Raw genomic sequence first — 22,946 nt, 5'->3', positions numbered from 1 at the left:
CTCGGTCCTAAAAGTCTTCCCTCTTATCCTTAAACTGTGACCCCTAGTTCTGGACTTCCCCAACATCGGGAATAATCTTCCTGCATCTAGCCTGTCCAACCCCTTAAGAATTTTGTAAGTTTCTATAAGATCCCCCCTCAGTCTTCTGAATTCCGACGTGTACAAGCCGAGTCTATCCAGTCTTTAAATGATTCAGAATTACTTCAGATGTAGCACTTTTCCATATATATATATTTCACCACATCCAAATAGTCGTTTTTAACTGGCGAGCTTATACAATTCTTCAAAAACAATTATTGACTGTTTTTGGACTTTTCCTTTAATTAATACATAAAATCAATGCAAAGCTAAACTCACTAGACATTGACCAGATGGTTATATATTTTGTAAGAAGTTATTTGAATAATCATTTTCGAAGTTCTCCCTTTGTTAATTTTTATATGCGTGATCTTTAAGTTCCCTTTCTTTCCCAGCTGGGAAGGCAGAAAATAATTTAAATCTGCACATGTCCAATATGATCATCATCATCATCTTCATAATTATTGAGATGTGATTTAAGTTTTGCCAGAGGGGCACTCAAAATAACAAGATGCAAATGCTGGAAATCTGAAATACGAATTTAAAAAAGGATGGAAGCATACAATAGTTCAATCAACAAGACACAAGGAACTTCTAATGCTGGAATCTTGAGACAAAACACAAAGTGCTGGAGTAACTCAACAGGTCAGGCAGCATCTATGGAGGACACACAAGGAACAGATGCTTTGAGACCTGCCTGAGTTACTCCAGCCCTTTGTGTTTTGTTCCTAGGTCAGGTAGCAACTGTGCTGAACTTAACTGTTCAGTTAACATGATCTTAAATATTAACTTGATCTTTCTCCCAACAATTGTCACCTGATCTATGCTTCTCCAGCATTTTCGGTTCTCATGCCAGAGGTGTTTTGTTGATTTTATGTGCCTTAAAGCAGTAACATTAATTCTTGTCACATGAAGCTACTGCACCTGTTTCTACTTGCGCCAAATCCTGTTGGCCATCATTCCTGACCTGTATTGGCCGCTAGCCTAAAGAACAGGAGTGTAAAAATTATCTGTCTAACACTTTAAATATGTCTGTGGCATTTTTCCTCAGCAATAACTTTCTCGGACCACACTCCCCTCAATAAAAATGTGCACTTGCTGTACTGATTTTCTGTGCATCTATAATTTCTACTGCTCTCCTAATGATTGCATGCTTTTTGTTGCCCGGATTCAGGAATGCCTTCTCTGTAATGTGTAGGAAGGAACTGCAGATGCTGGTTTCTACCAAAGGCAGACACAAAGTGCTAGAGTAACTAAGCGGGTCAGGCAGCATCTCTGGAGTCAAGGAAGAAGTAATGTTTCGGGTCGGAACCCTTCTTCAGACCATTCTTCAGTCTGAAGAAGGGTCCTGAGCTGAAACGCCACCTATTAATTTTTCTCCAATGATCTTGTTTTTTCCATACTCTTTGGCCAAGTATTTTTTTACCTTGCATAACATTTCCTTGGAGGGTTAATATCATTTTTCCTTTCTTGATATTGCTCCTGTGAGTTGCTTTGGGACAACAGTATTATATCACAGAGGTAGACCAATTGGCTCATTTGAATCTGGGCCACTCAACCCGAGTCCATCTCCCAACATCAGGATGATGGCCCTGCAAGTCATGGCACTTTGAGGACACATGCAAACATGTTTTAAATGTGATGACGGGTTGTAACCTATACTGCAAGGTTAAAGGTGGTAAGTTCCAGATTTGAGAGAAATGTATTTTGTTCATCTACTCTCTAATCCTACCAATAACTTTCAGTTTGTGACCCCCTGCTTTTTCACCTTTTTTTGCTAATGGAAATGGATATTTCCTGTTCTTCTAAGGTATTCATAATTTTTATACACCTCAAATTGCCTTTGTTAATAAGAAAGGAACATAACTTTATCCTATCCTGACTTTTCTTTTGGCCCTGCAACCTCCTAAATTGTCCTGCATCATCCAGGCTGCAGTCGGTTGTTCCTGGATTTCATGTTTCTTGAGATGTGGTCCAACAGGTGGAGTTACAGTTCCTACAAAACCACCTTTCTTTTAAATTTAGTGGCCTGGCTAATAAGGAAAGCATCTTGTCCTACTATTTTTTAAGTATTTGTGGACATTGTCCCTTGCCAGTGTTCCTCATCATGCCATATCTTTATGGTATACTTTCATGCTGCATCTTTTTATCAGACCCCTTATACTTTAGTCCAATATACATTAAAAGTCATTGATATACCTTACAAAAAAGGAATGGGTCAAGTATTGGGGAACCTCATTAGTGATGGTCACAAGAACATCTGGAAACCTTTACCAAAGATAGACACATAGTGCTAGAGTAACACAGCGGGTTAGGCTGACCCACTGAGTTATTCCAACTCCTTCAGCTTAAACCAGCATCTGCAGTTCCTTTCTACACATTCTACAAACCTCTACCTTTTGCCTCCTGCCACTCAGCCAATTCTGGATCAAATATTTGTTGCAGCCTTCTTATTACCATGGTGCTTTTATTTTATTGACGTGTGCAAAGGGGAATCGTATCAAAAGTCTTGCAAAAATGCAAGAATTTCTCAAATGCATTGCCCACATTGGCCGTCCACTAACTCCTCAACAAAATTCAATGAAGTTAGTCCAACTGAATTATCTCTTAATCAATCCATGCTGACTCTCTGTGATTAATCTGTACCTTTCCAAAATAATTCATTCCATTAATTTGCCCATGACTGAAGTTAAATTAACTGGTTTGTAATTACTTGGTTTATCCCTTCCTTCCCTTTTTCAACAAAAGTACAATGTTAGTAGTGAGCTCAATCCTCCTGAACCAATCTATACTCAAGGGCAGGATTATAAAATGATGGCCAGTGACTCCACTACTTCCTCCTTGATTCTTTTACCAGCTCGAAAATTATTTCATCTATCCACGTTGCTGATTTATTCAATTTCGGAGGTGCTCATTCTGTAATAATTTCCATTTTACTTTGTTTATTGCATCAAGTATTTCACATTTGTCCTCTTAATGGCGCTGTTGGTATCATCCCTGTCTTTGGAGATGTCAGCCATGTCATAATATAAATGCAAGATGTTATCCATCCACTGCATGTTAGAGAACTAGTGGATTTATAGTTCAGACTTTTAAATGGATTGAGTTCTTGAGTGACTTGTGATTTTGCACTTGAACAAGGATAACAGTTCAGTACTTGCAGTATTTAAAATCTAAGTTGTCTTGTGACTCTACTCGTGTGTGTGTGTGTATGTGTAAAATTTGGGTCTATTCAGACCTCTCGATCCACCTACATCCCTCGAAGGGAGCAACAAACAGTTACGTTTGTGAATAGTGTGTGTAGTTTGAAGCGGAGTCTGGTAGTAAACTCGTCTGCTGCAGTCATGTTTGGCCAAAGCTAGCAGACAAGGGAAGGGGTGGGGTCACTGGCAAGGATTTTGTGCTTTTAGCGAGTCTGGAAAGGACAGCTTTGGATTTCCTGATGTCAAATTGTGGGAACTCTGCCAGTCACTGTCTCTGTTGCACAGTTACATCTGTTCACCTGCATTGTGCCAATCTCAATGCATTCTGATGCTGTCCTTTTTCTTTTCCGATCTTAAAAACAGAAATGGCAAACAATTACAATTATTTTCAGAAATGCTAATGCTGACAGAGGATATTTGAGGCAACGCATTTGTTTGGTATACTTTTCTTACAGCTCAGGTGACATCCACTTCTGAAGGACTGCTAACAAATCAGCCATGCTAAAAGCCTAGAGTGGATCATAACAACGTCCAGGCAAGCAATTAGTGTGTGCAGTGGGATTTTAAAAAGAAAAATATTAAATGGAAAATTAAATTTTCAGCAGTTCTAGTATCCCCTGTTTTTTTTTAACCTTGTAATTAAGGTATATTATTAAATTTCCATTGCTTAGTTGTATATTTCTTATACCTTTTTCTGATTTGACTAATTTATAAATATTTCCGCTTTAAAACTGGGGGAAGGAATCCCATTTTTGTTTTCATAAGGGCAGTGTAATATATCTGGACTGGCGCTGTCAAATTCTACGGCTGCTTTTTGAAATTATTTATTATTTGACTTTCTATTTTAGCGTGCTCTGTCACAAGGTAATTACTTGGTTTATCCTTTCCTTTTTAGCAAAAGTGCAATGTTAGCAGTGAGCCACTTATTACAAGGCTAGGCGGCCATTTCTCTCCGGTGAATGAGCTGATGTGGCCTTGCACTGGCACGGTGTGTTGGTGGACGTGGTGTGCAAGTGGTATTCTGAGAATTGTTTACCTTGTCACTTGCAGTTGTATGCGGGGTTTCACAGGCCGTCAGACGGGAGAAACAAATGTTCAGCTGGCACTCCGTTGTTGTTTGTTCTGTTGGCAAACGGATCTTGTTGTCATGTTTTATGAGAACTGAACGCTGATTCAAATGATTTATCTGCTGGAAACTGACATGTGGACCGTAGTCAGGTGGTCGTGAAGCTTTAATCAGAACCATTATCACATTTCAAGAATAGTCCTCATTAGTGTATTTTTCTTCTCTTCCCATAAGCATGCTACATTCTGCAATCCATTTAAAGTATAAGCCTTTTAATACTTTTTACTGTCCAAATTTGTTTTTGCCATTTTCTCTCAGTACAATGGGCGAAGCAAAAACTCTAGACGTAAAAAAAAGTTGAAAGGTATAAGTGTCTTGACCTAAAACGTCGCCTATCCATGTCATTTTGTGTATTAACCAGCATCTGCAGTTGCTCCTTTCTAATCTCAACCTAGCTTGCAGTTTCTTCACATTTATTTACCTCATCGGATCTGTCTTCTGACCCCCTATCTTCCCATTTTCACCCCAACCTGCTTAAAATCCCAAACTAGTGATTAAAACAACCCAGCCCTGGACCTGTTAAGGCAGTTTTGATAAGGCATTGATCTGGTGACTTTTCTGGTTTGTAGTTTGGAGATGGAAATCACGGCTAAATTCTGCCTTATAAATAATGTCTTCTCACCACATATTCATAAGCATGAAATAGACGTAGGCTTCCCATTGGTTTTGTATTCGCTTAGCTGTCACTGTTTATGCTAAAGCTGGGCAACTATCTTAATTTTGTTTTTTAATCTGTCAATTTTACCAGTTGCCTGTCCCACTGATATTGAGCAGAATGAGCCTGACCTCTTTTTTTTAAACAAAAAACTGAGCAAATGTTAAACGATATTCATTAAATCATTCATTATTATACTAATCATTTTTAAAATTCAATATTTAGCAGGTTATGGCTAATATGAGTAACATTGGGACCATTAAGGGAAGGCTGGAGAAGAGAATAGAGGGTCTAATAGATTTATTCAGGTAAAACTAAGAGGATGCTCAAATGGAACATCAATTCCAGCATGGACTGGTTGGCCCAATTGGCCTGTTTCTGTGCCATGTATCCTACCTGCAGGCAAAATCTTCGAACATAATATTTTTTTGCTTGGCTATGAAGATTGCTGTTGACTTGCTATCTACATTGAAATGAGTTTTTTTTTAAATGAAAAGCAAAAGAAAATAAATCCAATTCACTTTAATTTTCTGTTCTGTGGATAAGATCTGGTATCGTATCTAAATATATTTTCTTCCAAACGTCTTGTTCTTTATCTATGTATAGACACCATAAAAATGAGAACAAGTGTATGCTTACAGAAAAACAATTGAGCCATTACGATGAAGAGACAGAGATGCAGATGCAAGCAGTCCTTTAGGTGGGGGGAGGGTGCAGGTTGGGAATGGGGAGGTAGGCGTTTTATATTAAAACCTGAGAGAATACCAACAAGCAGCACCATCTGCTGGTCCAAGTGAGCAGAATGTCGACAGTTATTGAACAACATTTCTATTCAAACAGATGCATTTTCATGCTTTGGTGCATAATTTTACTTAGCTTTATTGGAGACGAGATTTATAAGCCTCTATTAATTAGATATTCACATGTTCTCGTGCAAACAGGACCGTGTGCAGTACTACCTTGTCTGGATGTGCGCTGATTATATGTTTGGCAGTATTGATTCGCAGGGAGGACAAACGTTGATAAAATCATAATGTGTTTTTGTGAAGCCAAGTGTGTATCTTCACTGCAGCACGCTAACTAGGGCACTTAGCAGTTATCATTCAATGCCTTCCTCACGAGCAAAGCCGGAGGTGAAACAGCGGAGGGCTAGCCTTTGTTGAATGAAAAGATGGCTTCTGTGAGGAGGTCTAGAGGAAGGGTAAGTGAAAGACTGAATAAGTGGGAGGAGGGGTTTGGACTAAAGGCTAATGGGATTGCATAACCTTCTTTTCTACTGGCTGGTGACTGAGTCGCCATGCACCGCCATGTTAGCTGTTGCAGCTTTCTCTAGCCTTGTGTTATTTGTTAGCTCAGACCTAAAGGTGGCATTTGTTCACAATGTTTGAAAGCTGTTTGATTGCCACTGCATACCAGTGCTGCAGCGCTACTGTTAGGCTGATGAAGCATGTGCAGAAATATTATCCAGTGGAGTGCACTGGCATTGGCCTGAAAATCTGTTTGGAAATGCCTGGTGGCAATTTACTTTGCTGTAGTCAGCAGCTCATTTATGGGTGAGAAACACAGACATGCTAAGATGTATCTTACTGCTCTATTTAAACGGGAAGCTATTCCTGGAAAGGTGCAGTGGGTAAATGTGGTGTCCTTAACATATTTCAAAATTGGTGCAGTAATTATATTAACAGCTTGTTTGTTTAAATCTCTCTGAATAAGGCCATTGGTTTATGCCTGTTTAGCAGGTGGATAATGAACGGAGTAAAAAAATTGCAGTTATACCGGGGAAACATACACATGCATCTTTTAAACAAGGTTCCTTTTAGCTTTTCTATGATTGCATATAATATACAGCTTGTTAGAATGGTGACAGCTTTTGCAGCTAATGTCTCTGCCTGTAGTCAAGCTGTCCTAAAAATATTGTTGATGCTGAACTAAGGGGCTTTGGTCACGTATTCAGATCTACTTTTAGACCCTTTGTTCTTTCTATTTAAATCTGGACTGGGAAGTCAATATTGTGTATGGTCCAGTGGCAATAATTTGCAGTTTAGTTTGGAGAATTTAATTGATCTCTATCTTTATTTTATTTTTGTTCATTCTAAAATTGTGCATGCAGTTTTACTCGCTGTTTTACTCGTTTAACATTTAAGACTTGGAAAAATATAAACTAACGTGTTTATAGTTTTGTAGCTGCAGCCTCTCTACTGGTTTACCAGAATTTTAAATAGCAACGAGTTTCCACAATCACGCAGTCAATGTTGTTGTGTACCAAATGTTTGGATTTTCTCTTTGCTACTTTGGAAGAAATTTCCTCTTCGTCAAAGATGTGTAAATATCTGAATGAGGCATTTATCCTTAATTTCACTTTTAATGGCAAACAGAAGAAACCTCTCTCTTGTCACCTTCTGTAATGTATTGCATTGTATAAACACATCTATAAATGTAACTTGTGCTTTATCTAAATTGGTACCTTTCGTCCAAATGTTTACTCGATTGCCAAGTTCATGACGGCTGTGATGACTTGCTGATGTCCAGATTCACTATGACTTGAAATTTGTCGATGCTATAGTCATCTAATGCCTTTAGAATTGTCTTCCTCTAGGAGAATTTTGCATTTCATGTTCCACGCTAAAATCTTATCTATTCTTCATGCTTGAGATTTGCTGAATAAATGTTCTAGCTCTGGGAGTGGGAAAACTGTTGGAAACTTTTTGCTCTGAGCATATCAAGTCAGCTGATTGAGGAATCGCCGAGCTTGATCTTTATGGATGTTTGGATTGAGTTTGGCTCATTCAAGGCTTTGAAACCTGTTCTCCCATTAAGTATGACTGTTTATTTTGCGACCTAACTTCTACCCCTCATCATTCCCAAATTTACTACTGGTCATCAAGTCTATAACTACGAGAAATAGTTTATTTTCAGCTCCCCTATTAGTTTGCCTCAGTGCGAACATAAAGCAACTTTAACCCTCTAAGTCCCAGAGAATATAATCCATGGTTTGTGAGATAATTCTTAAATTTTAATTCTCGACTCTCAGTAAAATCTGCTAATTCTAAACTACACTTGCAGATGCTTTCTACGTGCAGTCTTTGTAGAGGATAGCATAACCTCTATCAGCTTATAATCCATTCCTCGGTAAAAATGATAGCATTTCTTTAGATTCTTTACTTATCTTATGTACCAGTCTCTGATTTTTAATGATTTATGTATATGGACCCCCTAAATCTCTTTAAATGTACTATTTCTTAATTTAGAAAATACTTGGTTTTGTGATTTTGATTTCATAAAATATGACCTCAAGTGGGCCTGCATTGAAAACCATTTGCTATCGTCTGTCTCAATTTGTTAATAACTCTGTACAATTATATGTTTCTGCACTGTTTTCAATCCATCAATCTGTGGAATTAAAGCTTCTATTAAGGACCTTCAGATTATGTGAGTGGGGTGGTATATATTTCTATACGACATGCAATCTCTGCCTTATTGTGGGAATAAAATGTTTTGTAGTACTGTGAATGGTTAGCTTTATCTTGGCGATCCCACAGGGTTGAAGATAACCTCTTTCACATTCATCAAATAAGGGTCCTCGGGTGACTGAGACTGCTACAAGAGCTGTAGACACACTAGCAAACAGGACAGGTAATGTTAGAGGGCAGGATGAGACCACAATTACGTTGAAACAAGTCCCATATGTATTTATCTAGAACAAGTAAAAAACAATTTTAATAAAGGTGGCTTCTCTGTTAGGTTTCCTCCAGAAAGCCTAACACTGGCTTTCTGTCTCCTTCTCTGTGATCTTGTTGCGGCATCTCTTGATGTTTATTTCAAGGTTGCCTTTAAATCAATTTTTTTGGCCTTGCTGTTTACTTTCCCCTTTGGTGAGTTGGGAATACAGTCATTGTTATAGAAGGTGTACATCGGGCATATGCACACAATGGCTACTCCTTGTCAATTGATGCTGGATAATCAAGGCTTCAACCCTCAAGATATTGACAGTGAGTACTCTAGAGTTATGTAATGCATATGACCATTTGGATAAGCATGAGAGACACTTATCATTGTTATTCTATTTACATACAAATATAGCTTCACTTGGATCACCTTGCTGAGTTTTCCAGTAGGGGAAAGAGCTTAACTTTTTAGAAAATGTATATTACGGAAAGTAATTATGTATAGATTTAATATTATTTTCTATGCGTATTTCAAATCTGATGGTGGACCACAGAATAATTTGAATTGCAATTAAATACATAAAGTATTTATGTATTTAGTTGCAACACAAAACTGCAGGTGCTGGAATCTTGTGCAAAAAAAACAAAGTGCTGGAGGAACTCTGTAGGGCAGGTAGCACCTATGGAGGAAATGGGCAGATGATGTTTTGGATCGGGACACATCTTCAGACTGGAATAAGGGGAAGAAAGCAGGAAAAGGCAGGTAGGAGGGGGCAAGGCTTGACAACTGATAGGTGGGTACAGGTGATGCTCCAGCTCCTAGGTTTTTGCTCAAGCATACAAGAGCAATTATTTCCCCTGAAATATCTATAACGTATATATGTTATTTTGCAGCCACCTTCCTCCCAGACCACTGTTGATGGTTCGAGTCCACAAGCGAAGCAGATTATCAAGTCACAGAATGCACAGCTGATGACTGGAAACAAACAGAAAAAGAAGGAGATGCAGAATAAGCAAGAGAAAGCCAATCGGATCATATCGGAAGCAATAGCGAAGGCAAAGGCACGTGGAGAGCAGAATATTCCCAGGGTGGTAAACCCAGCCTGTTTGTCCACTGGGTCTGCTCGAAAGGAAGAAAGGAAGTCAGGAAAAAGCAAAGCGAAACAGAAGGATAAAGAATCAAAAAAATCTAAAACCGGTTTATGTTCCAAGCCAAAGGATATCGCAAAAATAAGGTAAGTTGTGAGAGCTTGCTCCCGTATACAATGCTTGCAACCAATCAGATCTGGTGCAGAGATGCTACCTGTCCCGCTGAGTTACCCCAGCATTTTGTGTCTACAGTTTAAACAATCATCTGCAGCTCCTTCATACACAGAAGATTTTAAGTTATACACTTCCCATTTAGTAGACAAAGATATTGTGACACTTCACAAAAGTAAAATTTGTAAAATATCCAGAGCCACAAAGCCATTATTCACTTAGTTTTGTTTTTTTTAAATAGTGAATGATTTCCAAATCTAAATATTGACCGACTGCTACCACATAGTTTTGGAATTATATTGAATTATAGAAACATCTACTTCCATCCTTGTGCCAGTTTCCCATTAGCCTCATAACATTTCCGTTAATATTGAATTATTATTATTATTAACCTTGTATTGATATTGAATGTGATTCCATCACCATTCCAGTCATTGTATTTAAACAATAATGACATGAATATGAATAAGCCAAAAGATTGATTTAACTTTTGGTGTCAAATGATAATTGAATCAACAGAATGGTTTGTTAGACCGGAAAAAGTTAAGGGGAAGGATGGACCAATGTGCAGAATTATGTTAGTGATTCTGGGTGCCCCTTTGCTTTACATTATTCACACTCATAACTTTGACTATCATAGTTTACCTAAAATTGATATATGTACTGGATTGTTGAACATCTCAGAGAATGGTTAACCTCACCTGACTTAGACTTGGTTTCAACAGTTTTAAATGATAAATGCATGAAAACTGCCCAAAATCTATTCATAATGCTTTAGAAATATGTAAATGTTGGTGAATCTGATATAAAATTACCAGCAAAGAAATTTACTTGTGAATTTCCATGTACAAACAAATGGTAAATGTTGTGACCACTGCATTATTCAGCAAGAGAAAAAAAAGCTGCATTTAGTGCTGTATGCATTAAGGCTGCTCCCACTTTTTTTACATAGAACAGTATTGCTCAGGAATAGGCCCCTCGATCCACTATATCTGTGCCGAACATGATTGCAAATCCTGCACATTTGCCTGCACGTGATCCATATCCGTCCATACCCTGCATGTCCATGTCCCCATCCAAAAGCTGCTTAAATGTCACAGTGGACAAATTAAACTACTAATGCTGTTGAGCTGAAGGTAAAGTGATTTAGTAGATGCTTTGTCAGCTGGTATTTTATCCTGAAATTTCAAAACCACTATTAAAGATACCAGGAAAAATATCACTGGGCTGGTTGGCGCCTAAAAGTTAAAACGGGTATCATTGTTTACTTCCACTAGTTTATTTGTCAGAGAAAACTGAACTGTGTCCAAGTTTGCACTGAATTAGTGAAATGACAGTGGGTGCTCCCTGCATTCTAATCATTCTTTTTTCACAGCTGATTTGTCAAGTTCCTAGAGAGCGCTTTAAAACCTTTGTTTTGTATCAGTTGCTGTTAGCCAACATCCAAAGGGAAATAGAGGCAGTGCGAGACCACCTGTGGTCAGTTGGCCTCATGCCCTGGGTCAGATGCCTGAGCGGGGTGACAGTTGATCACTGTTATATTACACTGTTTGTATTGATGCACGACAGTCTGTCAACCTGGTGGCAACAGTGTCACGCTGTTAACATCTGAAATAGAAGTGATTTTTTGGTTGTGTTGTACCAGATAAATAGGTTTGAATGCACATTTCACCATTTTTTAATCTCATTTGACTGTTTTGATGTGAGGAGCACGTCACATAATGGGCTTTCATTGGATTATAATGTTTTCCTGCTCTTTTCCAGTTTTTGATGATGGTTTGAGGCAGAGTCACAGACCCTTCATTCGAGTCTGCATCGACCATGTAACTTTATATTCCATTTTATTTTCCCCAAACTCCTATCAACTTCACATAGATTTGACACAAGAGGTGATTTTTCAATCACCAATAAACCTGCAATCTGCAAGTCTTTGGGCTGTGGGAGGAAACTGGACCATCCGGAGTAAACCCCACATGATTAAAAGGAGGGCATGCAGACTCCACACTGACAGTGCCAGAGATCAAGATTAAACTTGGATCGCTGGCCGTGCGAGACAGCAGCTCTATGTTGTCTGCTGAGATTCAATCAGAGTTCCTAGCATTTAGGTTTATCTTTTAAAATTCTATTTGATGCAACTTTTTAAAAATCTATTTTGATAATGCTAATCAGATCCTGAAAAGCAAAATTTGAAAACCATAAAAATAGCCTGTAGCCATCTGTTATTTATGTGAAGGTACACAAAAATGCTGGAGAAACTCAGCGGGTGCAGCAGCATCTATGGAACGAAGGAAATAGGCGACGTTTCGGGCCGAAACCCTTCTTCAGACTGATGGGGGGTGGGGGGGAGAAGGAAGGAAAAAGGGAGGAGGAGGAGCCCCCCGAGGGTTAAGGAAGGGGAGGAGACAGCAAGGGCTAGCAAAACTGGGAGAATTCAACGTTCATGCCATCCGGACGCAAGCAACCCAGGCGGAATATGAGGTGCTGTTCCTCCAATTTCCGGTGTTGCTCACTCTGGCAATGGAGGAGACCCAGGACAGAGAGGTCGGATTGGGAATGGGAGGGGGAGTTGAAGTGCTGAGCCACCGGGAGTTCAGGTAGGTTATTGCGGACTGAGCGGAGGTGTTCGGCGAAACGATCGCCCAACCTCCGCTTAGTCTCCCCGATGTAAATCAGCTGACATCTAGAGCAGCGGATGCAGTAGATGAGGTTGGAGGAGATACAGGTGAACCTTAGTCGCACCTGAAACGACTGCTTGGGTCCTTGAATGGAGTCGAGGGGGGAGGTGAAGGGACAGGTGTTGCATTTCTTGCTGTTGCAACGGAAAGTGCCCGGGGAGGGGGTGGTACGGGAGGGAAGGGAAGAATTGACAAGGGAGTTGCGGAGGGAGCGGTCTTTGCGGAAGACAGACATAGGGGGAGATGGGAAGATGTGCGAGTGGTGGGTCACGTTGGAGGTGGCGGAAATGGCGGAGGATTATTTGTTGTATTTGCCGGCTGGTGGGGTGAAAGGTGAGGACTAGGGGGACTCTGCCCTTGTTGCGAGTGCGGGGATGGGGAGAGAGAGCAGTATTGCGGGGTATGGATGAGACCCTGGTGCGAGCCTCATCTATGGTGGCGGAGGGGAATCCCCGTTCCCTGAAGAACAAGGACATTTCCGATGCCCTGGTGTGGAACGTCTCATCCTGGGAGCAGATGCGGCGTAGGCGGAGGAATTGGGAGTAGGGGATGGAGTCTTTACAGGGGGCAGGGTGGGAAGACGTGTAGTCCAGATAGCCATGTGAGTCAGTTGGTTTGTAGTGTATGTCGGTCAGAAGTCTGTCCCCTGCGATGGAGATGGTGAGGTCAAGGAATGGTAGGGAAGTGTCGGAAATGGTCCAGGTGTATGGGAGTGCCGGATGGAAGTTGGTGGTGAAGTGGATGAAGTCAGTCAGTTGTGTGTGGGTGCAGGAGGTGGCCCCAAAGCAGTCGTCAATGTAACGGAGGTAGGGGTCGGGGATGGGGCCCTGGTACGTATTGAACAAGGATTGTTCAACGTACCCGACAAAGAGGCAGGCGTAGCTGGGGCCCATGCGTGTGCCCATAGCTACGCCTTGTGTTTGGAGGAAATGGGAGGAGTCAAACGTAAAGTTGTTGAGGGTGAGGACCAACTCCGCTAGGCGGAGGAGGGTGTCAGTGGCTGGGTATAGGTTGCTCCTCTGGTCGAGGAAGAACCGGAGGGCTTTGAGGTAATCCTGGTGGGGGATGGAGGTGTAGAGTGACTGGACATCCATGGTGAAGATGAGGGGGTGAGGGCCTAGAGAGTGGAATGCGCGGAGGCAGCGGAGAGTGTCTGAGGTGTCTAGAACATAGGTGGGAAGGGATTTGACCAAGGGGGATAGTATGGAGTCAAGGTATGTGGAGATGAGTTCGGTGGGGCACGAACAAGCAGAGACAATGGGTCTGCCGGGAGAGCCGGGTTTGTGGATTTTGGGGAGAAGGTAAAAACGGGCCGTGCGGGGCTGGGGAACGATGAGGTTGGAAGCTTGGTCGGGCAGGGCGTGGGAATTGATGAAGTCGGTGATGGTGCTAGATATGGTGGCCTGGTGCTCGTCAGTGGGGTCATGGTCCAAGGGTATGTTATTTATGTGAAATGTCTTGATGTTACAGTGTATTTTTCTGCTGCTTGTTCTGAGGCAACTGGTTATTTTGCATTTGGATCTATACTGTGACCAGGGCAATGGGACTTTTGGAGACAAGCAATTTTAATTGACAGGTAGAATAGAGGCCAAACATTACAGCCAAAAATGCAAAAGAAGTTGGCTGCTCAGACCAGGCTCAGGATATTGTGGAAAAGATCCAGATCGGGGTCCAGTCTCCATTTCTTATCAGTACTGAGTAAATCTGAGTTAAACTGAGTTAGTCCGGAAGTGGCGGCGCTGTGAAACGGCTGCGGCTCGCCTGCAGTCTGTCTGTTTTTACTTTTTTGTGTTGTTTTTTTTGTGTTGTTCAGTTAAACTTTTGGTTATTGGGTGGTGTTATGTGTGTGGGTGGGGGGTGAAACAGGGCTTTCTGTCTCTCCCTTCGGGGGAATGCGACTTTCTTGTCGTATCCCCCGTCTGAGCTGAAGCCTAATGGCGGAGCTGGCGGCCTCCAACCTGCGACCGACCTCGAGGATCCGGAGGTAGAGCCAGCCAGGACTTACCAACGCGAGGCTGGCCGTCTTCGAGCTGCGGCGGCGTTCGGGCAGTGGCACGACTCGGCGCTCCGGTGAGGGTGGACGGCGCGGGGCTGAGACACTCCTGTGAGGGCGGCCCGGCTCCCGGCTGGAAGGCGCTCCCGTGTGGGCGGCCCGGCTCCTGGCTGGAAGGTGCTCCTGTGAGGGCGGCCTGGTGCGGGGCTGAGACGCTGCCGTGTGGGCGGCCCGGTGCGGGGCTGAGACGCTCCCGTGAGGGCGGCCCGGTGCGGGGCGGAGACGGTGCTCCGGTGGCTGAGGCGGCGGCGACCTGAATCTGGGGCTCGGCCGCGGGCCAGTGGATGACATCGTCGGGAGCTCGCGGGTCACAGGTTGATGCCTGTTTTCCGGAGCTCCCGTGGCAACAACTGCGTCCGCGGGACTGGAGGGCGGCAGCTTCGATCACCCCTGGGCCGCGGAGCTTGAACCGCGGGACTGACTTACCATCGCCCGGTGGGGTATCGCCTCAGTGCAGAGGGAGAAGAGGAGGGAAGAGACAGCAACCCTAAGACTTTTGCCTCCATCACAGTGAGGAGGTGCTTGGTGAACTCACTGTGGTGGATGTTAATTTGTGTTTATTGTGTGTTGTTTATTATTACATGTATGGCTGCAGGCAACGACATTTCGTTCAGGCCGAAAGGTCTGAATGACAAATAAAGGATTCAATTCAATCAATTCAATCTACGATGCAAAGAATGGACATAAGAATTATGGGCAAGAACAGGTTTCTGTGGTCCCCTTTGATGCGAGGGGAAACAGCATCCAGAGGAAACCCATGATGCCCCCAGGGAGAATATGCAAACTTTGCAAAGACAGCACTGTAGGTCAGGATTGAACCTGGCTCACTGGAGCTCTATTAGCTGCACGTTCATTCGACGTTTAACTCCTGCCATTTCAACCGTAGTTATTGCCTTAAATATTTTGTCGTAAATGCTGGATTTCCTCAACCATTGATCTGTTTCCCATTCTATTTTTCTGCTTTTGTCTCCGACATTGACTTTTGCTGCTCTGTAGAATTTTATATGATTACAAAATCTCTTCAATTTTTTAATATACTATTTAGAAGTTAATTTACATATTCTACTTTCTTAGTGTTGATTTTTCCCCTAACTCTTAGAATTCTCCCAATCCCCAGACATGTTTCACGTGACAATAATTTGACTTGTAAAACTAGCATGGCGTTTTATTCACTTAGTCGCGCAATGATCACCTTCCTAATTGAATGTTTATTGCTGACATATTAGGACCACCAGATTAAGATAAGTATAATTGGCTAATGCTGCACTACTGACTACTATTCACCAATCTCTCCTGGAACTGTGGTGGACAGAACAAATGGTTCAGTAGTGATTAGCTTTAATTAGTCTGCCAGCTCTGGCCTGATTCATCAATAGATATTGGCCTGGGTGAGGATTGGAGACTGTCATTCGATCTGTGTTAAATCACTCATTTCAAGTCTTAATATGAGATGGGGGTGCAAAGTGACTGGAAAATATTTTTTTAAATGAGGGGCACTTTAAGGTAGAAATTTGTTTGGGATGCAATCAGATCAGAAGAAAATGGGTGAATTATGAGCCGGACTGAATATGAAGAAAGACCCCAACCCGAAACATTGCCCATTTACTCCCTAGATGCTGCCTGACACGCTGAGTTCCTCCAGCACTTTGTGTTTTGCTGCTGAAGCTCACTAATTCAGCATCACTTATTTTACCCAATAGTCCAAGACTTGTATTACTATCCCAAGTTCTGGTATATCTATTCATGTTTGAATATAGCAGCCAGCCAGCAGTGTCACTGCTTTGAATTTTGCTGCCAGTAGGATCAGAATCCAAGGAATCGTGGATCATAAACAGTTGCAGCGATCAACTAAAATGACTTCAAGTTATCAAGCTGATGAAAACACATCCATGCCCTTAAACTGCTGCAGGGTTACTTAAAGTCATAAGGGATAAGAGTAGACTTGATAGGCCATTCAGCCTATCAAGTCTACTCCGCCATTCAATCATGGCTGATCTATCTCTCCCTCCTAACCCCATTCTCCCGCCTTCTCCCCATAACCTCTGACACCTGTACTAATCACAAATCTATCTATCTCTGCCTTAAAATATCCACTGACTTGGCCTCCACAGCTTTCTGTGGCAAAGAATTCCACAGATTCACCACCACTCCTCATCTCCTTTCTAAAAAAACGTCCTTTAATTCTGAGACTACGACCTCTAGTCCTAGACCCTCCCACTAGTGGAAATATTCTCTCCACATCCACTCTAACAAAGCCTTTCACTATTCTGTATGTTTCAATGAGGTCCCCCCTCATTCTTCTAAGCTCTAGCGAGTACAGGCCCTTTGCTGACAAATGCTCATCGTAGGTTAATCTACTTATTCCTGCGATCATTCTTGTAAACCTCCTTTGGATCCTCTCCAGAGCCAGCACATCCTTCCTCAGATATGGTGCCCAAAATTGCTCACAATATTCCAAATACGGCCTTACCAGCGCCTTATAGAGCCTCTGCATTACATCCCTGTTTTTGTATACAAGCCCTCTTGAAATAAATGATAGCATTGAGTTTACTTGTTAGTTTCTTACACCACATAGGCAGGGTGCTGTGATCAGTAAATTAACAAAGTAAAAGCCCTGTCCCACTGTACGAGTTCATTCAAAGAGTTCTCCCGTGTTTGCCCTGATTCGAACTCGGAGATTTACGGTAATCGCCGCTCGTCGGTACTTGGGGCTCTGGTGGACATTTTTCATCATGTTGAAAAACATACATGTTGAAAAATCTTCACAAGTCTTCCCGAGCTTACCTGCCGTTAGCGCAAAGAGACGTCCCCGAGCTCCGACGTACCTGCTACGTTCATTCTCCGTACTTGCCACGAGTTTGATTTTGTTTTAACTCGGGAGAGCTCTTGAATGAACTCTCATCGTGGGACAGGGCCATAATATATTTTTAGACTTTAGTGGAATCAGACCCTTCAGCCCACCGAGACTGCGCCGCCCAGTGATCACACCAAACACCAGCGGTATCCCACACACAAGGAACGGTATCCCACACACAAGGAACAATTTACAATTCTACAGATGTCAATTAACCTACAAACCTGTACGTCTTCAAAGCGTGGTGGGGGGGGGGGGGGGGGCAGGTGGGGAGGGTGTATTGGAGCACCTGGAGAAACCCCATGTGGTCACAGTGAGAACATACAAAATCCATACAGACAGCACCCGTGGTCAGGATCGAACCCTTGTCTCTGGCTCTGTGAGACAGCAACTCTACTGCTGCGCTACTGTGCCACTGCAATGAAGATTTATTTTGTGGTTTTCTGATTTCAGGATTCTGCATCTGATATAGAGATATCAACCATGAGGGTTGATGGATAATCGACTGTAATAATGAATTTTTACAATGCATCTGCCATTCTAACATTCTCCTGTGCAGTGCAAGATTCTATTTATTATTCCCCATCCCTTCCATCCCGCGGGTAAAATTTTCACCCAGTTTAATTCTTAGATGAATAAATTAATCGTCTCTTATTGACATGTTGTTCAACAGCAAAATTATAATCACACTGGGCAAGAAAAAGAAAAGGAGGAATGATTTGTCAGCAGAGGGGTTGGACTCTGAGCAGATTACCACAGCATCCATAAAGAAAAGAAGGAATGACATATCAGCAGAGGGATCAGATGCTGAACAAATGCCAGCGCCATCAATAAAGAAAGAACCCATCGCTGGATGTCAGGTAAGACTTAATATACAATGCTTTGGGAGGAGTAAAACAATTCCAGAAAGTGCCTAGCATAACATACAGTGTGCAGGGAAGGAGAGGAACTGTGATGGGTGCAGGAGTGATCCAAGTGTGGATAGGAGAAGGTCACCAAGTTAGGCAGGGAGGAACATAGTGGAGGGAGATGTAATGTGTGCAAGAATAGACCGTGTGAGTGAATGGGGAAAGGAGGTAAAGTCATGTGGGATTCAGGAGTGGAATAAGACTAATTTGAAAGGGCAAGAGATGAATGGAAAATAAAAGGCACAAAATGCTGGAGTAACTCACGGGTCTGGCAGCATCCCTGGAGAACAGTGACAGGCGATGTTTTGGGTCAGGACCTTTCTTCACACTGAAAAATTGAAAAACATCATTAAGAATAGGTGAAGGGGGACAGAACAGAGGACACAAGAGGAAGTAATGTAAAGGAAAAGGGGAATGAAATTAAAGGCCAGAGAGACAGTTAAGTATATGGAAAGTTAGAAAGAAAAAAATAGAGCAAAATCAAAATAATATGTTCTTGATTTTTCCCAGTTCCTAATGATCCACACAGAAATTAGATCTCCATTTTTCTCAAGCAAATAAATGGTATGACCTGATTATGAGATTACCACACAGTGTGCTGGCTAAAGTGTTTCCCAGGCAACCATGAACATTAACTCTTTCCAGTCAGGATTGTTTTGCGAACTGTATTTGGCCCTGAAAGACAAATAACTTTGGCATTAAAATAAGCCAGCACAAGTTCAATGTGTTATGAGAAGGATTTCCTCTATACCAATACAAAACCATATTAAACATTATTCTTTATTCATTTTGGTGTCTACTATGTTTACATGTCCGTTGTGTTGCTGCAAGGGTGGCACAGTAGCACAACGGCAGAGTTGCTGTCTTACAGCGTCAGAGACCTGGGTTGATCATAGATTTTCTCTGGGTGCTCCAGTTTCCTCCCACACTACAAAAACATACAGGTTTGTAGGTTAATTGGCTTGTGTAAATGGTAAATTGCAGTGGGTAAGATAGTGTTAGTGTATGGGGATCACTGGTCGGTGCAGACTCGATGGGCCAAAGGGCCTGTATCTCTAAACTAACTTAAAGTAAGAATTTAATTGTTCTGTTTTTGGACATATGACTAAAACATTCTTGGCTCTTTTATGCATTCAGATAATTATTGCTAGGAATTGGCTGACACAAAACTCTTGTTGATCTTAAGATTTAATTTATTTTACAGAAAAGACGATCGAACAGACAAGTAAAACGAAAGAAATACAACGAAGACACTGGAATGAAGGTTTCTGATGATGATGATGGCTTGTCTGCCAAAGGAAAAACTAGGGCTGGCGCGGTTCCACATGCTGTGCAACCTGTGCAATTATTTGTGGTAAGTGGCCATTTCAATTATTACTAGCATAGTTTAGTGGCTGAGAAGAGTGGATAAAAATAGATGTTCAACAATATCCTTATTACTATAAAACTCTGATCTTGGATGTGTGTGTGTGTGTGTATTTATTTGTTTGTGTGTGATCACATCTACTCGAAGAAACGACGCGCTAACGGGAACGTTTTTACATATTCTGGTAGAGATTTACTCCCTGGAGTCAAAAACCCGCTTACCTGAACATTTCTAGCTTTATTTCTTGAATTATTTGTGAAAATGTTCACAATTTTCAAATAACTTAGAAAATAAATGAGTTGATGACGTCACAATGGGTTTGCTCGCGCGACCTGTGCGCACTGTTTTCCACGCGCAGCCTGCTCCGCACCGTTTTCCACGCGTTGCAAGTGACGTCACCCCCCCCCTCGACTCGCAGTCCTTTTATCGCCCTCGCCGTGGACCCGCCCGCTCTCAGTCGGCCCGGCGCTCGGAGTCCTCGGGTCCATGACCGCCCGTCCTCGCTTCCACGTCTGCCCGCAGCCCTCTGTCTCTGCCCTCGAGCGAACCAGCCCCTGGGACGACCGCCCCCACCGGGCTCTGGATTGAAGCCGCTGAACACGTAGTTCATTGGTTGATGCCCGCCCCGCTGCCCGCTCCCCACTCCCCTCTTCCTCTCTCCCTCTCTGTGCCTCTGTGTCCCTCTCTGTGCCCCTCTCGGTGCCTCTGTGTGTCCCTCTCTGTGCCTCTGTGTGTCCCTGTGAGCCTCTGTGTGTCCCTCTATGTCTCTTTGTGTCCCTCTCTGTGCCTCTGTGTCCCTTTCTGTGCCCCTCTCTGTCCCTTTCTGTGCCCCTCTCTGTCCCTTTCTGTGCCCCTCTCTGTCCCTTTCTGTGTCCCTCTCTGTACCGCTGTGTCCCTCTCTGTACCGCTGTGTCCCTCTCTGTGCCTCTGTCTGTGCCTCCGTGTCCCTCTCTAGCCACGCCTGCGAGTTGGGGGCTATGCGTGAGTGGATAGGGCGGGGGATGCGGTGAAAGGAGTGAATGAATAATATTAATACAATATCAATGGGGGTGGTTAGTGTGTGCATGTGTGGAGGTGGTTTGTGTGTGGGGGGGGGGGTTGGTTTGTGTGTGGAGGTGGTTAGTGTGTGTGTGGGGGAGTTAGTTAGTGTGTGTGGGGGAGGTTGGTTAGTGTGTGTGTGTGGAGGTGGTTATTGTGTGTGTGTGTGTGTTGGGGGGGGTGGTTAGTGTGTGTGTGTGTGGGGGGGGGGGTTGGTTAGTGTGTGTGTGTGACGCCGCAGGTTGGCCCCTCCCCCCCGCAACCGCACGTTGAGGGGACGGGACCCAACAGGTCCCCCTTGGTCCAGTAGCTCATATAATTAAAGTGGAGGAGGAATTTCTTTAGCTAGAGGGAAGTGAATCTGTTGACTGCCACAAACAGCTGTGGAGGCAGACATTGGGTATTTTTAAAGCGGAGATTGCTAGGTTCTTGTTAAGTAAAGAATGTGCAACGCAAAAACAAAAAAAAAGTAAGGGCATCAAAGGTTATGGGGAGAAGACAGGGGAATGGGGTTGAGAGGAAAAAATAAATCAGCCATGATTGAATGGCAGAGTAGACTCGATGGGCTGAACGGCCTAATTCCGTTCCCATGTATTATGGTCTAAAGGGTGCTATTAAAAGTTGACAATACCCTGTCTGTTCAAGCCATTGCTGGCAATATCAAGGAAAAGAGTATTTTCACCACCATCTGCAAATTCCACCAATCGTCATGTTTTTTGATCAATTATTTTCATTATCAGCAGCATGAAGTTTTTAATTTACTTTCAAACTATGTTGACAATAATGTAATTAACTTTCTTAAATTTCGCTGGCAAGAAAGATGCGTTGGAGTTATATTTTTATTTCTCCATTCTATGTTTTGTTTTGAATGTGACTCACTGTAAATCCACTAATTGCATTTATAATAAATGCAAAATATCGGTGTGATATTCAGAAAATGGACGGTCGAGTAACCTCTGTGGGAGGAGTTTGCAAGGATCTTTGGCATCCAACAGCTCTATCATCCAGCTGGCTGAGCAGCCAATCTCATTTAAAAATGCTCATCAACAGAATATCAGGAAGCAATTTTAATTAACTTTTCGTATTATGGATTGTGTAAAGAAAGGTTAACACTTGATGCACACGAAGCTGGAATAACACATCAACTTGATTATATAAACATTTTTGAAACATTATGAAGGAGACAACCGTAAAATTAATTATCAAGCTTTGTTATTTGTAATAATGTCATCAAAGACATACTTAGAGTCTGTGACTAGTTCGTTTTATTATAGTACTGGTTGACAAGTGATTAAATTCATATCCGTCCAGGAATTTCCTTTGATTCCATTGCAAAATATTTACTGGAAGCACTTCAGATTACGGACAATTTCTGTAATAAACTACATGTGTGTGAAAATTTCAAAAATACTGTTGTGTTGGTGAATGCAAAATTCACAGATGTTACCATAAAAGTAAAATTAGACCTATAAGACATAGGAGCAGAATTAGCCCATCCGTCTACTCCACCATTCAATCGTAGCTGATATTTTTTCCCCCTCAATCTCATTCTCGTGCCTTCTCCCCGTCACCTTTGACACCTTTACTAATCAAGAGTGAATGTGAATCAGCCTCGTCATTCAACAGTGAATCTCGAGGGGTCACTTTTCAATTGAACCCAAATTTAAGATTATCTAAGATTACTTATCTTCCTTAAACTTTAAGGTCCATTTGGCTAACTAGAACATTACGTCTCATGCCATTTTTTACATGACAGCATGATGGAATGTATATTGGAATTACCTGTCCGTTGCTTAAAAATTGCATCTTTTCCCTAGGAAAACCCCAGTGAAGAAGATGCTGCAATTGTGGATAAAATTATGGCCTCAAGACTGGTGAAAAAAGAGGTGGGAATCTTTTCAACATGGAAATTGCTCATTTTCATCTAGTTTTGGCTCATTTGTTGTGAAGATTGTAACTTAATTGGCTGGTGTCTAATCAATTGTGAGAGTTTTAACTCTTGGTGCTGGTAGCATCATTTGGTTAGTATTTGCTGTTAAATTAACCCAATCCTAAATCTGAATGC

At 42.3% G+C, this 22,946-nt stretch overlaps 1 protein-coding gene across 10 annotated transcripts in view; it reads left to right on the top strand.

Moving 5' to 3' along the window:
• The window catches only part of chd9 (chromodomain helicase DNA binding protein 9), a 194,082-nt gene that overhangs the window by 104,704 nt on the left and 66,432 nt on the right, over positions 1 to 22,946 (top strand). For 6 of the 10 annotated variants that reach the window (XR_004414545.1, XM_033036335.1, XM_033036340.1 and 3 more), the window contains 4 exons: positions 9,622 to 9,962; positions 18,243 to 18,429; positions 19,682 to 19,831; positions 22,699 to 22,767. Coding sequence is in view for 9 of the 10 variants with exons in the window: in XM_033036335.1 (XP_032892226.1) it covers positions 9,622 to 9,962; positions 18,243 to 18,429; positions 19,682 to 19,831; positions 22,699 to 22,767 (747 nt within the window). In the remaining variant the exon portion in view is untranslated. Of the gene's footprint in view, positions 1 to 5,927; positions 6,264 to 6,382; positions 6,616 to 9,621; positions 9,963 to 18,242; positions 18,430 to 19,681; positions 19,832 to 22,698; positions 22,768 to 22,946 lie in introns of those variants that run through there. The other 4 variants (XM_033036342.1, XM_033036341.1, XM_033036338.1 and 1 more) reach the window with 3 other exon arrangements.

The sequence above is a fragment of the Amblyraja radiata genome, chromosome 17 (genome assembly GCF_010909765.2).
Source record: "Amblyraja radiata isolate CabotCenter1 chromosome 17, sAmbRad1.1.pri, whole genome shotgun sequence".
Taxonomy (NCBI): domain Eukaryota; kingdom Metazoa; phylum Chordata; class Chondrichthyes; order Rajiformes; family Rajidae; genus Amblyraja; species Amblyraja radiata.
This window is presented reverse-complemented; position numbering and strand designations above follow the sequence as displayed.